This window comes from Hippichthys cyanospilos, chromosome 15 (genome assembly GCF_059441005.1).
Source record: "Hippichthys cyanospilos isolate Australia breed blue-spotted pipefish chromosome 15, RoL_Hcya_1.0, whole genome shotgun sequence".
NCBI lineage: Eukaryota > Metazoa > Chordata > Actinopteri > Syngnathiformes > Syngnathidae > Hippichthys > Hippichthys cyanospilos.
The window spans coordinates 16,559,101-16,577,753 of NC_142383.1; the positions used below are offsets into that span (position 1 = coordinate 16,559,101).

Consider the following 18,653-nt stretch of genomic DNA (forward strand, 5'->3'; position numbering starts at 1 on the left):
GTTCAAATTAATCGAATTAGACTTTATTATCAAAATCTTATGTTAATGCTACATTTGACTGGAAGTTACACATAACATTTAGTATATCAATGTTTTTTTTTCCAATGGAACGACGCTTAAGTACACAGTAGACATTTTTGGTAAATGGAAATCATTATGAATAAGCCGATTTTTAAGACGGTAAATCATTGTTGTCCATGTCATTTTTTTTTAGCAGTCTCTGATGGTAAAACATTTAAGTACGCTTAAATGATCATATACAAAATTATTTTTTTCAAAACATGGTTTGACACAAGTCTAATTTTGACTCCAAAATATTTATTAAATTACATATTGATCCTGATTGACATCAGTTAATCTATTTAATGAAATTAACAGTTTTAGTAAGTACCCAAATATGGATGGACCCACTTAACATTAAACAATTGGCATTTATTACAAAATAAGCATTTCTCAGATCATACACATTTTAATTTCAGATGTCAAAATATAGTATCGAATAGCACTCTTACACTAATTTGGGATATATTGCAACGTTTGACTTATGTACCCATCAAATATTTATATTAAACTGCCTTCCATAATGAAATAAGCGTCTAGGTAGATGCCAAAATATGGATGGGTCCAATTTGAACTTATATTTTAGTAAATGCCCAAATTTAAAAACTTTACCATGAAAAGGATTAAAGGAAGTGAAAGTACTGTATACCAAGCTTTATTGAGCGTTGTACCAGTTTAAGGTCACATCAGCGGGAATATATTTCACTGAATTTCCAAAGCCCGACCAACCCTGAACGCAACATTTTCCAAGCCCAGTGACTGGCAAGACTTTATTCAAAATGCTACTCGTGCACAATGAATGAAAATCTTAACCAGTAAATGGACCTTTTAAAGTGGAAAAGAAATAAAAAGCCAAACGAGAAGTGGAGCTTTGAGGATATGAACAGGCCATTTAAATACACATTTTTTTTAATACAAAAATGTACAAAAATCAACATTTGTTCGAGTCCTGCTTGCATCTCGGAACCAAAGAACACTTGATTTATTTTTGCGCTAACAAGTGGTGGAAGTAAAAACATATTTGACCACGGAATGAGATGTGTCCAAACACCTGAGAAGACAATTAAAAAAAAAAAAAAAAAAGAAGTCATGCATTGTAATTCTTTCATGCACTTTGTAGTTCTGACTGGAAATAGTTTTAACGTGAAGGTGGCTGCTGCTTAACAAGCCCATAACACTTTTTCCCCAAAAAGTTGATCTTTGGCTTTTTGGATGACAATTTCAGATAAACAAAAGTCACAAGAAGCTTTAGAGGTGAACCTAATTTGACCTTCTCAAAACCTTTTGCACAAATGAAGATCTCCTTCACTTTTTACAGGCAAAAAAAAAAAAACACCCAGTTGCGTGTCAAATAAGTTGGCCAACAAAGATTACATGTCAATTCAGATTTATCCGAATATTTCAGCCCAAAATGGTCAAAAATCTCAAACTTGGAAAAAACCTTCCTGGCAAGAACGGTGGGAAAATGAAACAAGGATCAAAGTGAAAGCCTGAAGGGTTTATTATTGGATTGTAACGTAGCCGTCAGTTTCCAGTGTGGCGTGGATCCCGTCGCGCAATTTCCACTCTGAATGTCAGAGGACGAAAATCATCACCCCCTCCCTCGCGGGAAGGAGAGGTGATAGTGAGAGTCTTCCAAATTAAAAGAGAATAAGAAAACAAACAAACAAACAAACAAGTACAACCCTGAAAGGACTCCTCTGTATGTACACCAGTCCGTTTTTAAGGGCGTCCGTCTCGCCACTATGTGTTGGGCACGTGGCTCAGACTTTGGGGGTGCAGCTGCTGCCTCTTGTGCTGCTCCTGCACGGCCAGCTGCTGGAACTGGTCCGACGTGGACAGCTTGTGCATCAGTGGTGACACGCAGTTGGCCGGAATGATCAGACCTAGGCGGGTGATATGACACCAGGTAAAAAGTGACAATAAAAGATCTGGGGGGGCAGAGTTCGCAGAGAAGGTGTAGGTCATGCGGTGTTTTGCAAGGGAATCACTACAGCAAAATTTTGAAGTAAGTTTTCATGTTCCAATTAATTTGCTATCAATTTAAAAAAAAAGAATGCGGTTTCTGTCACAGCATTAAATCAGATTTGCTGATGAATGCAGACAGCCTTTTGAAATGTCACATATCCCCTTCACATACTTCCACTTGAAAACTGCTATTCTGGAGCACAGCTTCTGAAATGGGGGTACATGTCCACATGGGGGATACGTAAGATTTTAACTGGGTTCCTGCAAGTATCGGCAAATCTAACTTAATGCTTAGTAACATAATGCTAAGAAAAGAAGGTTTCTTTTCAAATTACGGGGGGGTGTTGATGAGAAGTGATCGCCACTCACCGACTATCCGCTGGCCGTCCTCGGTGCGCAGGCGTACGATCTGCACCTTGACGTTGGTGCCGCTGACGGGCGTGAGCACCTCCTCCAGCTCGTTCCACACGCTCAGCACCGAGCCGCAGAGCACGTAGTACGTGCGGCAGCGTAGGCCGATCTCGCACTGCAGCCCCAACGAGGCCTTCTTGCAGTTCCCCCGCCTGCGGATGGCGGTATCGAGCGGTCCAAACCGTTAAAGTCGCGTCGTACGGCAGGAGTGTGCATACAATAAGGTTTTCAAATCTCACATTTCCTGCCTTTTCGTTCATTTACTGCACTTACACTGGCTTCTCTTTTGTAATGGCATTAGATGTCTAAAAATGAGTATAGATTATCATAACAGGCTGAGGTTCAAAACAGCACCACGTGTTCATTCTTAAATGCTTGCAAACGGAATGTAGCTGATGGCAAAGTTTGACCGGATTTCCACTGACACCCAGGAGTGTCTCATTCATTTTTATTTTGTAATTGTTACGGGACCAAAAATTAAGTTACTCATACCATATAGCAATACAAATATTGGAATCGTATCGTCTCCCAAATAAACAGAAAAATAAACTTCATTGCTTGGTTAGCACATACTTGAGGTACATACCAGAAAGCATGCGAGCAGATCTTGGCCGATGAGCTATGCTGCTCGTTCCAGTGTTGCTTGGCGTCTTCTGACAAGACCTGCCATTGGATACAAAAATTGATTTGTTTGTTTTTTTAAAACACTGCCCCATAACGTGTGCAAAACCCCGGCCTAAAAATTGCTCCCACCAACCTTCTTGAACTTCTTCTTGACGTCGGCGTAGGTCTCCAGCTTGAGCTGCCTGCCCGTGTTGGGCCGGTAGACCAGGAAGAGTCTCTTCTTTGTGTTCACCTCTTTCACCAGGATGGCCGTCTTCTTGTTGTTCCGCGACTGACAGGGTCCAACACATACGCACGTTGTTTAAATGACCTTGAGGTGCTATTCAAGTCTCTTTCATCTACTTTGTCCTCTGTCACATGTGTAAATGCAGTTCCAATTAGACGTCCATCATCTACAATGCAACGGACCTGCACGTAGAAGCCATCGTCGGGTCCGTTCTGTTCCGCCCAGGCATGCGTCGCTTCCTCCCAGGACATCCCTCGTTCCACGCTCACCTGCCACAACACACACAAATTAGGAAAAAAAACAACAACAAAAAAACTATGCGCACAAAAATGATTAACCTACCGTGAAGAGCTCAACGTGACCCGATGCCGTATAGCCCGGCGTCAGGAACTTTTTGCAGTCTACCTTCTTCACCTTCTCATCTCCAGAACCAAGATCTACATTTCAAAAAAATAATCATAAAATTAGATGCAACAAGTCAATCTACAAAACGGATAAATAAAAGCGTCGCGTGGCGTCGCACCGAGAATGCCCATGTCGAATCTGCCGTTGCGCTTGGCTTCCTGGATGACGGCCGCCAGCGTGTCGGAGAAGTACTGGAACAAGGCGTTCTGCTGATGGACCTCCATGCCGAGGATGCGGTTCAGGAACTTGCCAATGTTGTTGTAGTCTGTCGGGGACCGGGTCATATTAATGCACTGGAAAAATGCCACTTGAATGGGGCCCACTTGGTGACACTTTTGATCTTTGATCTCTCTACTTAGAAATAGCGTGAAAAATTAACCGACAACAAGTCAGTCTTTGTGTACAAATTTGACATTTCCTCAAAGTGATGTCATAGACCACAATTAAGATTCTTTCCGCTTGAAATATTTTATCCCTAGCTCACCTTTGTCCAGAGAAAGTGCGTTGTATCTGTCCTCCACATTGATGAGGCCCACGCCTATCAAGCCCCTTTGAACATCTAAACAACAAAGTCAATTCGTTAAGCTTGCAGACTATACACCGCTTGTGGACTTTTGTCATTTTACCTTTGAAGAAGTCTCCTTGAAAGTCTGCGGGCGGCGACACGAGCGGCGCGTCGAGCTTCACTATCGACTTCATTACGATTTCCAGAGCGTTTCGGCCGTACTGCAACAAGAAGAAAATATAAGTGCCGCAACACGCGAATACAAAAACTATTTCTATCAGTAAGGGGCTTGGCACTTACTTTGTTGTCAAAGTTAAACCTGCTGAGATCTCGAGTCTCCGTGGCTCTTCTGTCTCCGTGGGTGAGCGCCCCCTTTTGGAGAGATCACGCAGCATTCAGTTTGACGTCCAAAGCCCAACACAATATTCTGATTTAGTGAAGAATTATTCCCGTACAAGACTTTCTAATCTTTTGGCCACGATGGACGCGAATCTCTGCTCGCCGGCCAGCTCCGAGATGAGGAAGACGTACTCTGGAGCCGTGACTTGGTTGGACCGATGCGTTCTTCCTGCGGGTCACACGGCAACGGTGAGTTCTCTCGCCGGCGAAACGGCGGCGAGACTCTGCAGCGACTTTGGACCGCACTGACCGAATTGCTGGATGGCTCGGTCGGCGCTCCACGGCAGCTCCAGCGTCATGTGGACCCTGCGGCGCTGGTTCTTGACCCGGCGGTCGGCCTGCAGCGAGATGCCCGAGCTGGCCGCTTCTGAGATGATGGCGATGTGCTGAGCGGAGAGAAGCGGCAAAGCTCAAGACTCGACTCAAATTAATAAGCCGCTTTTACGAAACGTTAAGTCTTTTACCTTCTCCCCGTCCATGAAACGCTGCTTCTCCGTCAGGTTGAGGATTTCCACGGGGACGTCCAACTCCGAGCGAGACTCGTACGTGATGCTGCCGTCGTCGTTGCTGACCACGCGGCCTTTGCGACCGGTCATCTAGAAAAAGGGGAGCCAAATTGAGCCCAACGCTCCTGCTTTGCTGATTCATCCTAATACTAAAATTATCCATATCCACAGAAAATTAAAGTAACCTATTCAATATGCAGGATCAGGGCCTTAGAAAAGTAGGGCCTGAGAAAGTTTTAGCCATTCTCTTGGAGCAGTTTTACAAATCACAAAGTAGAAATTGCAAATAGGAAGAACATGGAATTGCTAATGATTTCATTCATCTCAATCATCCCATCAATCATTAAGGGTTAGAATACAATTTGATCTTGCAATTATCAGACAAAAGGCTGTACTTTGGTTGTTAATGGATAAAAGGCAAGTGTAAACATTGCTTGTTCCAATTTTGTCACTGGCACTCCATCTAAATAACAACTAGGACCAGAAGATGAAAAAATAAATGCATAAAAATGTTTTAGACATTGTGAGAAAGGGGTGTAGGACTTTGCTTGGCGGTGGGCAGGAAAAGCTTTTAAGACACTGTGAGAAACTCTGCTACCCCCTTTCTTTTTTTAATGGAATTAATTCTTTACTCCTTAACCACATTGATATTAACGTTGGCTCAAACTCTGCATTTTTTTTTTTTTACCTCAGCAACGTTTTCGGGTCCTCCCAGCTCGTCGATGAGCTCGTCCAGCGTGTTGGGCGGCAGCTCCTCGGCCAGCTCTTCCAGTTTCTCCAAGAGGTCCTTCTTCATCTTTTGAGCGTGTTCCACAGCGTCATGACTGGTTAAGCAGCTGTCCTCAGGCTCTGCTTTAACTGCACAACCGTCCAACCCCTTGAAAAATCTCTTGCCAACCATAAAGCGCAGTCCCATCAAAGCATCGGCGCATACCTGCCGTCGGCGTGGGCGTAGGGGTGACGGGCGCAGTGAACGTCGGCCTGGTGGAGCCCAGGCCCGAGGCCAACAAGGCACTTTGAATTGAGTCGGGGTCGATGCTCTTCCTTCGCTTTTTTTTCTTCTTTTTCTCGTTTTTCTTTTTGGGCTCCTTTCGTACGAGCCAGGGATCTGAACAAATGCCAGTAAACAGCGTTATTACAGTTCATCGTTTGAGGAATTCTCTTCGTTTCCTCAAAGGGATTCTTTCCACGCGTTCCTCACCGTCCTCGTCCTCGTCGTCAGACTCGTCTCTGAAGGGGTTGAAGTCGTCGTCCTCGTCCGCCGAGCTGACCGATTTAAAACTGTCATCGCTGTCGACGTCCTTGCCCGAGTCTTTGTCCGACTCGTCTGATTGGCTCTCGTCAGAGCTTGTGCCCGACAGTCCGCCGTGCGTGCGAGGCTTCTTTTTCTGTGCTTTCTTCTTGAGCTCTGGGGCTGGAGAAATCATATTAAACAACTTCATTTCTCTCTCTTTGTTTTGAAACTACATTTAGAGTTCTATCTCTGTGAACTCCAGAGGAATGGGTGTAACGTCATCTGTTTTAGTTGTGGCTCCTCTGCTGAAAAACGGCGCCACTAAGGACAATGTACATCCGAATAAAACAGAATAAAGGTACAGACCGTTTTGCAAAGCGTTTTAGCACAAGATTGAGTCACATTCCAATTCATTTGCTCTTAGTTTGAAAATAAAAATGTAACTCATCCTGTCACGAGATTTAAATCATTGAATTAGATTTACTCATACCTGCAGAAACCCTGCTTAAATCTCACAATACCCCCATTTGAGAACCACTGGGTAAAAAGTCAGACGGAAACCCCAAATCCCACACCTTTTCTTTTCTTTCCTTTCTGCTGGGGCTGAGATGTAGAGTCACTCGGCGAAGGGGTCTTCTTGGCCGAGAGATCGATGCCAAGAAGGCTGTAAAGCTTCTGTCTGTCAGGAGCTGGGAAATGCTTTTCCACCAGAGACTGCAGCACACCTCTGCAACACGAGCGAGGACCGAGAGTGCATCTCAATTTGGGGTAAAACTTTGTTGTTTTTTTTTTGCCTGAGGGAGTTCTTACTTGGCGGTTGACACAAAGTCATTCAGCTCCCCGCCTCCTTCCTCCAACGCCTCCAGAGTTCTTGCTTCTCCGGTAGACTGCAAGCCGATAACTACACACTGTGAGGGGGATAAGGACTTGTCAGCACATCAATGTATAAAGCTTCTGTATTCAATGGATTATTATTTAAATGTAATTTCCCTTTTTTTCACAGTTTAATATTTTGTAGTGAAGAGCGAAGTCCGACCTTCCCGTTCTGGACCTCCTCCCTGGCTAGCTGCACCACCCTCCGGACCTTGGAGGCGATACAGAGGTACTTGAAGAACCTCTGGTGAGCCGACCAGAACTGGCCCCACATGGACTTTTTCATACGCTGCTCGGCATCCATCAGGTTGGCCGCCTGCTGGAACTTTTCACGGGCGCTCACCCACTGAACAGGAAGCGGAGACGTTTCGACATCGCTTTTCACACATTTGTGCGAGTTGAATCTCGCTAAAGCTCAAAGAGGGCGGCGGACTCACCAGACGGACCGACTTGTTGTACATGTTGATGTAGCGCTGAGTCAGCGGGACCTCCTCGATCTTGAACGTCACGCCAGTGAAACTCAGCTGCCGTGCGATGTACATTCCCCTCAGCTTCATATCCATGGCGACGATCTCCATGGCGCCCACTCCCCTGAATTAACGGACCCATGAAAACATGTTTAGCCTGCTATGACTGTTTGTATTATTTTATCATTTAGCTAGCATGGTGCTTCTTTAGTAATCACCTGCGCTCAACCGCTTGGATGAAGTTGCCAAACTCCCTGAAGGGAGTTTTATGGCCCCAGATGCCCAGGCGGTTCATGTAGGCCATGTTTCTTGGTTCCGAAGCACCTGGTGAGAAGAGAGAAGTTAATTTGAGTGCTAGGCAAACTTCCTGGTTTAGGTGCCCCTGCACCTCCTTTCTCCTCACCTGTAGCACTGGCATACACCACGCGAGCCTTGGGGAGTTTGTTCTGAAGCTCCAACACTGCCAGCCCGGTTTTTGTGGGTTTGGACGATCCGATGGGACACACATTTTTAGCCTTGTGACACTCATCGTAGACGATCTGAGGACAAGGGGGGGTCAAGGAAACTCGTAAAACAGGCCAGTTTCATTTTCTCACATGTTGGGTGTTCCAACGTATATTGCGCCAACTAAATTTGGAAACCACAAGTCGACACGTGCACCAAGGCTGAGCACCAAAACGAAAGGATACAACACCGTCAAAGTCCTCGCCGCACCAGTGAAGCAGTTGCTCAAACCTAGTCTTGTATTTGCCACCCGACTGGCTCTCTCCAATTAGTGAAGAGTAGGTGGCGAAAATTACGCCCTTCTTCACGCTGCCGTTGTGTTTGGATGAGATCTTGCCATACTTGAACTGGAAAAATTAATATTGTCAAGTCCGGGCAATTCAAACGGACATATCATGGAAAATGACGATCGCCTCCGCCTGACAATGAACTGTGAAATTAAAATGCGAGTCATCCCTTTTTCTTCTGGAAATTGGTCAGTGAGGGAGTTTAGCATTCCACCAATGTATGACTCCTTAAAAGTACAAGACATGAATCATACCTTGTTCAGAGAATGGACCTGGATGTTCTTGGCTCCGATGTCCCTCAAATCTCGTTCGGCGTCATACTTTAAGTCGTTGGAAACACTGAACCTACATGCGGTAAATTCGGCTTGAACATTTCTATTCGTAAATGCAGCAAAAATCACAAGGAGGCTTTGGCTTATTTACCAAAGAGACCGCTTCCTGCCCAGGAGGTAATTCTCATAGATGATCCCAGCAATGGTGCGGCCTTTGCCGACTCCGGCGCCGTCACCGATCAAGTAGGCTGCTCGATCGCCACTCGGCAGGAACGTCTCGTGTTGCTGCGACAACAAAACATTTGTTTGTTTGTTTTTTACGTCTCGGATATAAAAAAAAAAAAACACGGCCGAGGACGAGCTCCGCCCACTCAACTCACCTGGGCGGCGTACGTGATGGCTTCCAGCTGCAGAGCAGACAAGCAGCCACGGTCGATGACCTCCTCCGGGATGCACAGGCGGTACCACACGTCCGGCGGGCTCACGCTGGACAGAGAGCTGGTCTCTACCACTGGGTCGGGATGTCGCAGGCCAACTTTCACTGTGGGGAAAAGGTCACTTTTTAAGATTTAACATGACAAAATAGCTGAATGTCTGTTTTCTACTGCCTCCAGGTGGCCAAGGTGTGCACCAAAGAACAATCGGTGCATTGTCTTCACACAGGGAGGCCGGAGCCAATGAACTATGCAGTGTGGAGCAGATGTGCAAACCACTCTTCCACTGTGTCACCCAAAATCATACCCTTTACATTGTATTCTATTATGGCATTACTGCATAACTATTTTTTAAAGATCAACATTAGAGTGATTTTTATCAATATTCTGTAACAGACTAAGGGCATTTTCATTCAATGTGGGAAGATAATTTGAGAAATGTCAAACGGACATTTTAACCAATATTATATATAATAAAATATCGCTGTATCACAGTATAGAAATTATGAATCTATATGGCCTTTTTTTCCGAAATTAAAAAGAATGTACCTTTGCCTACTTTTGGATTTTGCCTACTTCGGACTGCTTCCCTACTCCACCGGTGTGGTACTACATCATACTTACACTTCATCGGCATGTACTCCGCGTATGTCTCGGCGTGACCCAACTCCTCTTCTTCCTCCTCCTCAGGCTCATCCTCATCCTTCATGCCAGGCGGCTTCTGCACAATCACAGCCGACTCGTAAAGACATCCAACGGCATTCCAGGCGATTGAGTGGCGTCTTCCACTCACCAGGGAATGTGACAAAGCGTGCATTTTCAGCTCATCTTTATTCCAGGGGCTAACAATATTTTCTTTCGCCGGGTTTTCCTTCTTGATGCCGTTGTTAAGCTCACCTGAGCCCAAAAACATTTTTGTCAGGTTTGCGGTTTCATTAGCGGCGTCAATAGTGCAAGATGAACTTACTTGGCCCCGTAGCCGTAGCTACCGGTGTGGCGATGTCCGGCGGTGGCTTGAGCTTCATGAGCTCCACCAGACTGTTGCCCTTCAGGCCCGAACTCTTTGCTCCTCCCGCCCTGAGGAGGTCTTTTAACTGTATCTGTTGAATAGGAGAATATATGTAAGAGAAACCGCAAGGGAAGGAAAAAACGTGGGGGGGGGTTCAACCTGGTCATGATTTGAAGGCACGGCTGTGGACGCTGAGGGGGTGTTGCTCGTGGAGGTGGGCGCGGGCGAGCCCCGCAGGGCGGAGTTAGAGACATGGACCACCTTGGTGACGGTGATGGTGTGTTTGACGGGGTTGCCGGTCAACTGTTTGGTGGCGGACGCTCCCAGCGACGGCAGCTGATTGAGCTGATTTAAGACAAATGTGGTGGTCGATGGCTGAGGTTTGTGTTGCTGCCAGACAAGAGCGAGACGAAAAAAAAAAAAAAAGCACACAGTCAATCCCTGCTCTATCGTGGTTGATCATTTGCAGTTGTTTTGAAAGCTTTGTATTACTGTAACAGTGTAAATTTCAGTAGCCCATCTATGGCATTTGAAAATGTCGTGTTAACAGATTTTCTCGTCAAAATGCTAACAACAGCTTGAAACAAACATGCATTTTATTTGGAGGAAGGTCGGAGTAAGTATGCTCCCATTTCAAGACATTGTGATAACAAGCTCTTGGAAAAATTTTAAAGGTCTCTCTTGAAGTGGATTCAAACTATTGCTTAGAAAACATAATTGTATATTTCAAAACAAATTAAAAGTTTTACCCTGATAGTCACGATGGGGCCCGGAGACGGCGATTCAGTTTTAACGACATCCCCGGACTCTGCCCCCAAGCCGACATCCAGAGCGCTGATTGAGATAGACTGAAAGATGAACAGGAAAGCTATTAGTACACGAACCCTTTATATTTTTTGCAGGGGAAAAAGGAGGGACGTCTCACTTGCTGCGTTGTGGACGGCTGTCCGACATCCTGAGCATCCACGTCAAATACTCCGATGTCGTTGGGGCAAATGCCGCTCTCGCTGAGAGCAGTTAGAAGTAAATCCTGTTCGGGATCCATCTGCAAGAGAGAGAAAAAAAAAACATCACTGGCATATTCCCTTGAGGCCAAGCCCATTCATTTGTGTCCTCTGTAGTGGACATTTGTTTTGGGTCTATATATTTTGACTCCTTGAAGGTACCCTACTAAATCCTCGTGTGCTCAGTAGAGAACTTCTAGGAGACAATTAAATGACTCCGATTTTTTGGGCAAGTCAATCAAATATTAAATGACGATGTAATTGAGAAGGTCGGCTCAAACGAGACACGTGTCTGCTACTCCGACTTCCTGCTTCATAACAACGTCGCCACTAACAACTTATTAACAACACTCTATAGATCATTGCAATTGAGTAATTTGCTCAAACATGCAAAGGCGTTCGGACTGATTCAATTGCGGCTTGTATTAGGACCCATTTTGATAATTAGTGGTCTGATTTTTTTTTTCGATTGTCCCCGGGCAGGGTGACACAGCTCCGGTCAAGCTAGCAGCTAGCATGGCTAGACAAGCCGAATCGAAACCAAATAGAAATGAGTTGTTTTAAAGCTAACACAAATGGAAGTTGAATGTAACTGATAATTTAGGTCGTGTCGTGCATTATGTTGCCGAAGGAAGAATACATGCTGTCATTGTGTTGCCTTGTTAACAAGCCCGTGCGAGACCACAATGTCAGTACCTGAACGCAACACAATAGACAGGCACTTTTAACGTTTTTCTCATTTATGTCACGGGGTTAAGAAAACAATTTCCCAGTTGACTTTAGACGAGAGGAAGTAATCTCCAACCATGGTCTAAAGTGAAAAAAATGACCCATGACTTAGTAAACAGCCCCGGCGAGATTGCAATGTCACCGGTGTACCTTAACGTAATACGTTGGAACCTGATAGCAACATTTTGTTTGCTTTACATGGCTTATGTTTATAACATTTGAGCTCTCATTCGTTAGACGAAATGCGACTTGGGAGAGGTTCAGCCGTACGCCAGCCGGTTAGCTAGCAGACGTGTTAGGTAACTGAAGACGCTAAGTTCACAAGGGCGAACGGCGGCGGACGTCTCCTCCGGTTGCTCACCCGGAGAAGGGCATCTTAAACGCGGCTAAATTGGCGGGTTTGCCTCGTCAGTTTGTGTCATTGCTTCGGCTAAGCTAACGTTAGCAACGGTGAATGGCAAAAAGCAGCAACCGCACACCGGGTAGTTCTTATAAGCAGCACAGGCAGTAATCCCCAACGTGCGGAAAATTCTTGTTTTTATTCATCCAAATGAGACCGAAGAAGAGTGGCCTTACTTGAGGAGCGGTATCTGTGAGGCTCTAAGTCCGCAATGAGGGCACCTAGCAGCGCTTGTTCGGTTGTTGTCCTGTCCGCGCCGCCGCGCTCACGCCATCTTCTTCTTCTTCTTCTTTTTTTAATCAAGCTCTCCGCCGCATGCTGGTCACGTGACGCGGACTAGGCCTAGCTCTGCGGCCTCTGGTTCTGCTCCTCCCGTCGTCGAACGTTTCGTCCCAGCGTCGCCCCCGACAGCAGCACTGCGGCCGTTGGAGCCGCCGCGCCGCCACGAGAGCACATCGGCACAAAGGACAAGCGCGGCCTTCTTTGATGCTTTTGACGCAAACGGCAAACATCGCATCGGTCAAACGTAGTACGGAGGCGTCACGTGACCTCGGGGCGAGTCAAATTCTTCTTCTCCGTGTTTTCATTTAAACTGGACAGAGACTTGGCAACTTAGCGCCACCTGTCGAGGGCGTAAAATAACTGATTACTAAATAATTACGTACTTGTGTAAAATATAATAAATGTCTATATTTTGTCATACATGAATACATTTGTTGTATTGAATGGGTTTTATGTACTTTCTAGAGCTGTGACTTCTGAATCTAGGATCCAAAATACATTAACTCATTCAATCAAACCAAAAACATATTTTTACGATTTTAAAGAGTCCAGCCATTCAATTCAATGTATTTGTTTATTTTCAAGTGTTTATCTAAAAGAGGGGTCCGCAAATGGCGGGTACTAAATGAATGTGGTTTTACAGTAATCTATTACTTAATAACCTAAAATGACTGATTATTTAGGCTTTAGTACTTACTGTACGACTGTAATCGAAATATCAAATACAAAATACTTCTTTGCATCAGCCATTTGAATGTTTTTTCTCAGATACATAATTCCTGATGGGAAACCCAATGCTTACAGCAACACAGTAGATGGTGGAAAACATAAAAAGGAAATAAAATTTTGAATGTGATACAACGCAACAATGAACAACAACAATGTTGTGGCTGGTTCTGAGAAACGGAAATGACGAAACTAATTTGGAAAGCGTAACCGCTACAAAGACAGGAACTAAATTTTAGTTTTAAAATCTTACAAGAAATCCTAAATAGGTACTATCTATATATTGCTAGCGTTATTTTCAAGTTATTAACTACGGTAGTCAATTTAGAAGCGGAAGTGACGACACATATCCGTCGCGGTTTCCATTCCTGTCAAGCTGGTGCCAATTTTTATTTAATAAATGCATCTTAGCAATCACGCATTTAAGAAACATACGCGCAGTAAGATAGATACACTCGTTGCTATAAATGTTACAAATTAAAAACGCAAATGTGTTGTTATTATTTTGATTATAGTACAGTACAGAGTACAGAGGGCGACGTTTCCCCTACTCGCCGCTAGTACAATACATGTCGAAAAAATGGCGAAGTCGTTGTAGTAGCGGTGGACGCCGTTTTGGATTCAACTCCGTGAAGGTGAAATCGGCCCGCGGTTTGGTCTGCTCGGACCTGGGATTTTGGTCCTCTGCGGGACGGGGGGAGAGCTGACGTGGATCCTTAACTAGCCGGACATGAACGGGGTAAGTTTTTGCCAACATGTTTCACACAATGTCCCAGCTTCTCAAGAGTGGAACAAAAAAATGATTAAACATAAACTTGAAGGGATTTATTCTACATTTTAAAGTGGAGGACATTGGGAATTGTTGCAAAATTATTGGCGAACCAAAACAAAAAGAATCCTGTCAGCGTGATGTCCTTTATTCGCTTTCGATTGAAGTTTAAACTGCAAAGTTAGTGTATTTAAAGACGAGAACAGATTTTAAGTGAACGTTAGCTTCATTTTTTCTTGTTTATTCGTTCATCATATCAGGCACGTCGCCTTGTATTTTGACTGAACGTTTAAAGAGAACTGTTGTAGTGGGCGTGTTTCCGCCGCGAACCTGCGCGGTATTGTACGTAGTCGGCGCCGCCATGTTGGATGTGGCAAAGTGGTGCATCAAAACAATTTACTTATTGAAAGCATGTAAAACAGTATTATCTTCATTTTGGATTGCTTTTCAATTTCTTTTTTTTAAACCTTTTTCCTCCGAATTTTTATTTTACTTGAACAAGAAACACTCAGATATTTACATTATTTTTCTAGGATGTGACACTCATTTGTGCTCCCACAGGAAATCATATGCAATCAACACTGTGTCACCTTTTCAAGTTGCCCTCAGTCCACGTCTCCTGTCTGCGATGACAAGATGGGGCAGGACAGATGTTCCTCCTCGTGTCGCCAGAGGAACGAAATCCAGCGGCCGGGAGAGGGTACGAATCCTGTTAGTTAAAGATGGACCAGAGTCTTTCCTGAAAACCCAGGGTTCAATTGTTATTAACTATTTTGACATTCAATTTGTTATGATTGTTTAAAGTTGATTTTTTGTAGCACAAGGTAACGACGCAGCTTAGTACAAGAAGAAGAGATGAGTTTACCTTCCCAACAGGCAGGATAGCGAATGGCATGGGCCCATTGACCAAAGATGGCAACTCTTGTGATGGGGACGAATCATCGCCACAGTTTCAATGTCGCCTTCAGCCCGCCGCGGAGGTCGCTGCAGATCAGACTCCGCCTCCTTTACACAGCAGCAACCGAAGCTCAGCCGTACCCCGCCGTCACCAGCAGAAGACAGCCGCGTCCAAAATGTGCGCAATTTTTTTTTTCAACCACTTCTTGTAAATTGAACTTGTGTCACTTGCTTTTTTTTTTTTTTCTCCAATTAGCACCCGAGGGAAAAACTCCCAGAACCGAAAAGTTACTGACTTCTTTCCAATAAGACGAAGCTCGCGAAAAAGTAAAACGGAGCTCAAGGTAACCTGAAAATAGACAAGGTTTCATTCAGTTCTGATCCAGATTACAAATTTGCGAAATATTTCCATTTGTGTGGGACTTTACACATTGATGTCAGTAAAAAATATATTGCTAAGAACTCGCTCATCCCTATCAATAATAAAAACGAGATAATCTTGTTTAATTAAGGATTAAATATGTCAAATCTACAGCAAAACAAATCCAAACAAAGAAGGCAATGTGAATTTGTTTGTATTTGATCTTACCAAGTGTAAGATCATATTATTTATATACAGGAGGTCATAATTGTTTTGTGTCCAGTGTGAACAGAAGCACCGCATCGACCACCTCATCACAAGCGGGATAGAGGAAGGAATGCAGGTACGCAACTTTTCTGTATATATATATATATATATATATATATATATATATATATATATATATATATATATATATATTAGGGTAGTCTCAATTTTTGGCAGAAAATAAATACAGATTACTAATTTCAATAGGTGTCAGTTATATACAGAGTAAAAAATGATGTATGTATGGATAGGGCTGATGGCACTGAACATTTTGAGGGGTTGAAAGTAAATATTTATTTATATTTGACGATGCTACGACCCTTTCAAAGTCAGCCCAAGTTGGGTGATGATAATTAACGCATGGCAAATGGACCTAATCTAAGACTTTGTAAAGGCATCATGGATAAATCTTATTTTGAAGGTGCGGCACATGGAAGGAAAGGGCCGCGCGGTGTTCGCCGCACGCCGCTTCCGCAAAGGCGAGTACGTGGTGGAGTACCACGGCGATCTCTTGGAAATAGCGGACGCCAAAAAGCGGGAGGCGGAGTACGCCCAGAATCCCGAGACGGGCTGCTACATGTACTACTTTCAGTACCTCTGCAAAGCATACTGGTACCGATTCATTTCGTCAATGAGCAAAAAAAAAAAAAAAAAAGTCACATGACTACTAACGTTCGCTCCTCATCCAGCGTGGACGCCACCAAAGAGACCAGTCGTCTGGGACGTCTAATCAACCACAGCAAGAGCGGCAACCTGCAAACCAAAATGCACGACGTGGACGGCGTCCCGCATCTCATCCTGGTGGCGTCGCGGGACATCGAGGAGGGCGAGGAGCTGCTCTACGACTACGGGGACCGGAGCAAGGCGTCCATCGCCGCGCACCCCTGGCTCAAACACTAATCCCGAGGACGAGCCTTTTTATTTATAAACGCTACTCCCGAACGTTGCAACCATCCAGAAATGTCATCCGATATCCAGAACTTTTTGGGAAGTAGTGTCATATACACATCCTGGTGTTTTTACTTTTAGCCTTTTATTTTGGTGCACATTTTCTGCGGATGGCGCACGTGGGTCTGCTTCTTCTACAGGTTGGTGCGTTTTTTTTTATACTATTTTCCTCCTTCGTTAGAGCACGAGTTTTTAAAAGACGGCGATCTAGAATATTCTTCTCACGGTATCATTGCTACATTTTGGACACTTTTTTTTTTTTTACACTGGGATGAATGTCCATCATTGTTGTCTGCTGTTCATTTTTGTTTGGTTTTAGCAAAAAAAGCTTTTTTATTTAAATAGCCGGGTTAGTGGTACATTTTACATTCGGGCCTCACTGATGATAAAATAAAGCTAGGAAATCTTCATAATGCCAGGAGAATAAATCTTCAAAAAAAAATACATTTTCAAGAGAAAAAATTTGATCTTTGGAAATAAGGCTGCAGTTTGTGCGAGAAAGGGTCAATGGCAGGAATGTTCTTTTTTTTTCAGGAAGTTCACTTTTCGGAATGAAATTTGTTGTCTTCAAATAAAAAATTAAAAAAAAGAACTGATACACACAGTTAACCAGGGCTTTCAAAATGAAAGCATTAATTTGGGAGATTATATTTTGAAAAATTACCTCAGTTAACTGTTCTGTTTCATTCTCGTGGCAGCTGAATGAAGCTTGCTTGCACAGTTATGAAAAAATTGCGCACGTTGCCGTCCATATTTGGTAGTTTCGACCAATTTGAAAGAAAGCTGTTGGAACAGTCTTTGAAAATAGTTTGAATGTTACGAGCTTCATAGGAAATTATTGAAATTTGTTAGAAATTTTCAATCACTTGACAGTGCTTGTTTTCACAAATTCCACGCTAACCTCCGCCCGCTAGCCGCTAAGCTAACTCCTGTCAACAAGCCTGGCTGCAAATTGTAGAAAAGATGATGAAACTAAGTTGTATTTTTGGAAAAGATTTCTGACAGTCTTCGTGCTCAGTACCGGCTGAGTTTTCTGCTAAACAGAAGTAGTCTAGAAAGTAGATTTATATTTATATGCGGTAAAAGGGTTGTATGAACAAGAGAACGACACATTTTCCATCATTCAGTATATTATTGAATTTCTGGATTACAAAAATAAGCATACCGTTAGCATCGTGTGGCTTAAAATGTTTTTTTTTTTTTTTGCATTGACTTATTGCAATAATAGCCGCCATTTTTAGGACATTATCATAGGTGCTATTGCGTCCAACAAATCTTAATGCTGGGTTTGAGGAATAAACTTGTCATATGCAAATAACACTTCACTTGTTTTTCCTTTTCTCCATGCAAAAATAACAAGAAAATACATTTGTCTTTCCTTCTGCACTTTGCATAGATTACAAATAAACGACAAACTAAAAGTAGCAAATCCAGTCAGTCTTGTATCTTGTGTGCAGTTAACATTGTCATGAAAAAAATAGTCATTTCCTATTTAGTCACAGAGCTACTTTAAGAACCACTACATTAAAAAAAAAAAAAAAAAAGGAAAATAAGTTAGAAAGGTAAAAAGGCCATTTTCTGGAGTCACTAGAATGGCTAAAATATCACACTTCAAAATTCTTCTGTATGATTGTTAGTGTTGATAAATGCATTTTACTGTACTTATAAGTTCCCTTCAAACTAGGAGGTTGGAACCTTTTTCTAAGCCACGCCCACAAGGACACACAACCAATCATTTTGGGTCAAAGCAGCCATTTTAGACTCATTTTAACATTTTGAATGGCCCTTAAGATAAACTGCTGAAAGATTGTTGTAATACCACGTTCATATCAACTTTTTTAACAATTGTTTTGCGGAGGTTACTTTCAGTTTTCCCTTTAGCAGGTAAAATGCAGTCTCTATGGGGTTTAGGTCACCAGATTGGACAGTCCCTGTATTTGTGCATCCTCTTCATTTCATGACAAACTCCTATTACGAACTTTGAGCAAAGTCCTTAATTCATTCAATCCCAAAGACATATTTGTGTCTTTTCTAGAGTGTGTGTATGTGTGTGTGAGTGTGTATATATATATATATATATATATAT

General features: G+C 43.4%; 2 protein-coding genes across 2 annotated transcripts; one reads left to right on the forward strand and one right to left on the reverse strand.

Annotated features, from left to right (window-relative positions):
• Positions 1–699: 699 nt before the first annotated feature.
• Positions 700–12,853, reverse strand: sbno1 (strawberry notch homolog 1 (Drosophila)). Its single transcript, XM_088434691.1, has 33 exons — positions 12,494–12,853; positions 11,110–11,229; positions 10,934–11,032; positions 10,344–10,574; positions 10,143–10,275; positions 9,969–10,072; positions 9,800–9,896; positions 9,122–9,282; positions 8,893–9,026; positions 8,724–8,814; positions 8,368–8,529; positions 8,082–8,217; positions 7,897–8,002; positions 7,649–7,802; positions 7,375–7,557; positions 7,149–7,246; positions 6,914–7,065; positions 6,306–6,518; positions 6,039–6,212; positions 5,793–5,962; positions 5,063–5,194; positions 4,849–4,984; positions 4,655–4,767; positions 4,500–4,571; positions 4,321–4,420; positions 4,179–4,253; positions 3,813–3,959; positions 3,632–3,726; positions 3,472–3,558; positions 3,197–3,334; positions 3,026–3,102; positions 2,398–2,591; positions 700–1,946 (listed from the first exon to the last, which is right to left on the reverse strand). Exons 2-33 carry the CDS (start codon positions 11,227–11,229, stop codon positions 1,804–1,806), a joined length of 4,227 nt encoding a protein of 1,408 aa, XP_088290817.1. The 5' UTR covers positions 12,494–12,853; the 3' UTR covers positions 700–1,803.
• Positions 12,854–13,674: 821 nt separating this feature from the next.
• kmt5aa (lysine methyltransferase 5Aa) lies at positions 13,675–17,887 on the forward strand. The gene is made up of 7 exons (XM_088434692.1): positions 13,675–14,064; positions 14,656–14,794; positions 14,971–15,169; positions 15,248–15,335; positions 15,636–15,695; positions 16,041–16,231; positions 16,309–17,887. The coding sequence occupies exons 1-7, from the start codon at positions 14,056–14,058 to the stop codon at positions 16,517–16,519; spliced, it is 897 nt and encodes a 298-aa protein (XP_088290818.1). The 5' UTR covers positions 13,675–14,055; the 3' UTR covers positions 16,520–17,887.
• Positions 17,888–18,653: the final 766 nt, after the last annotated feature.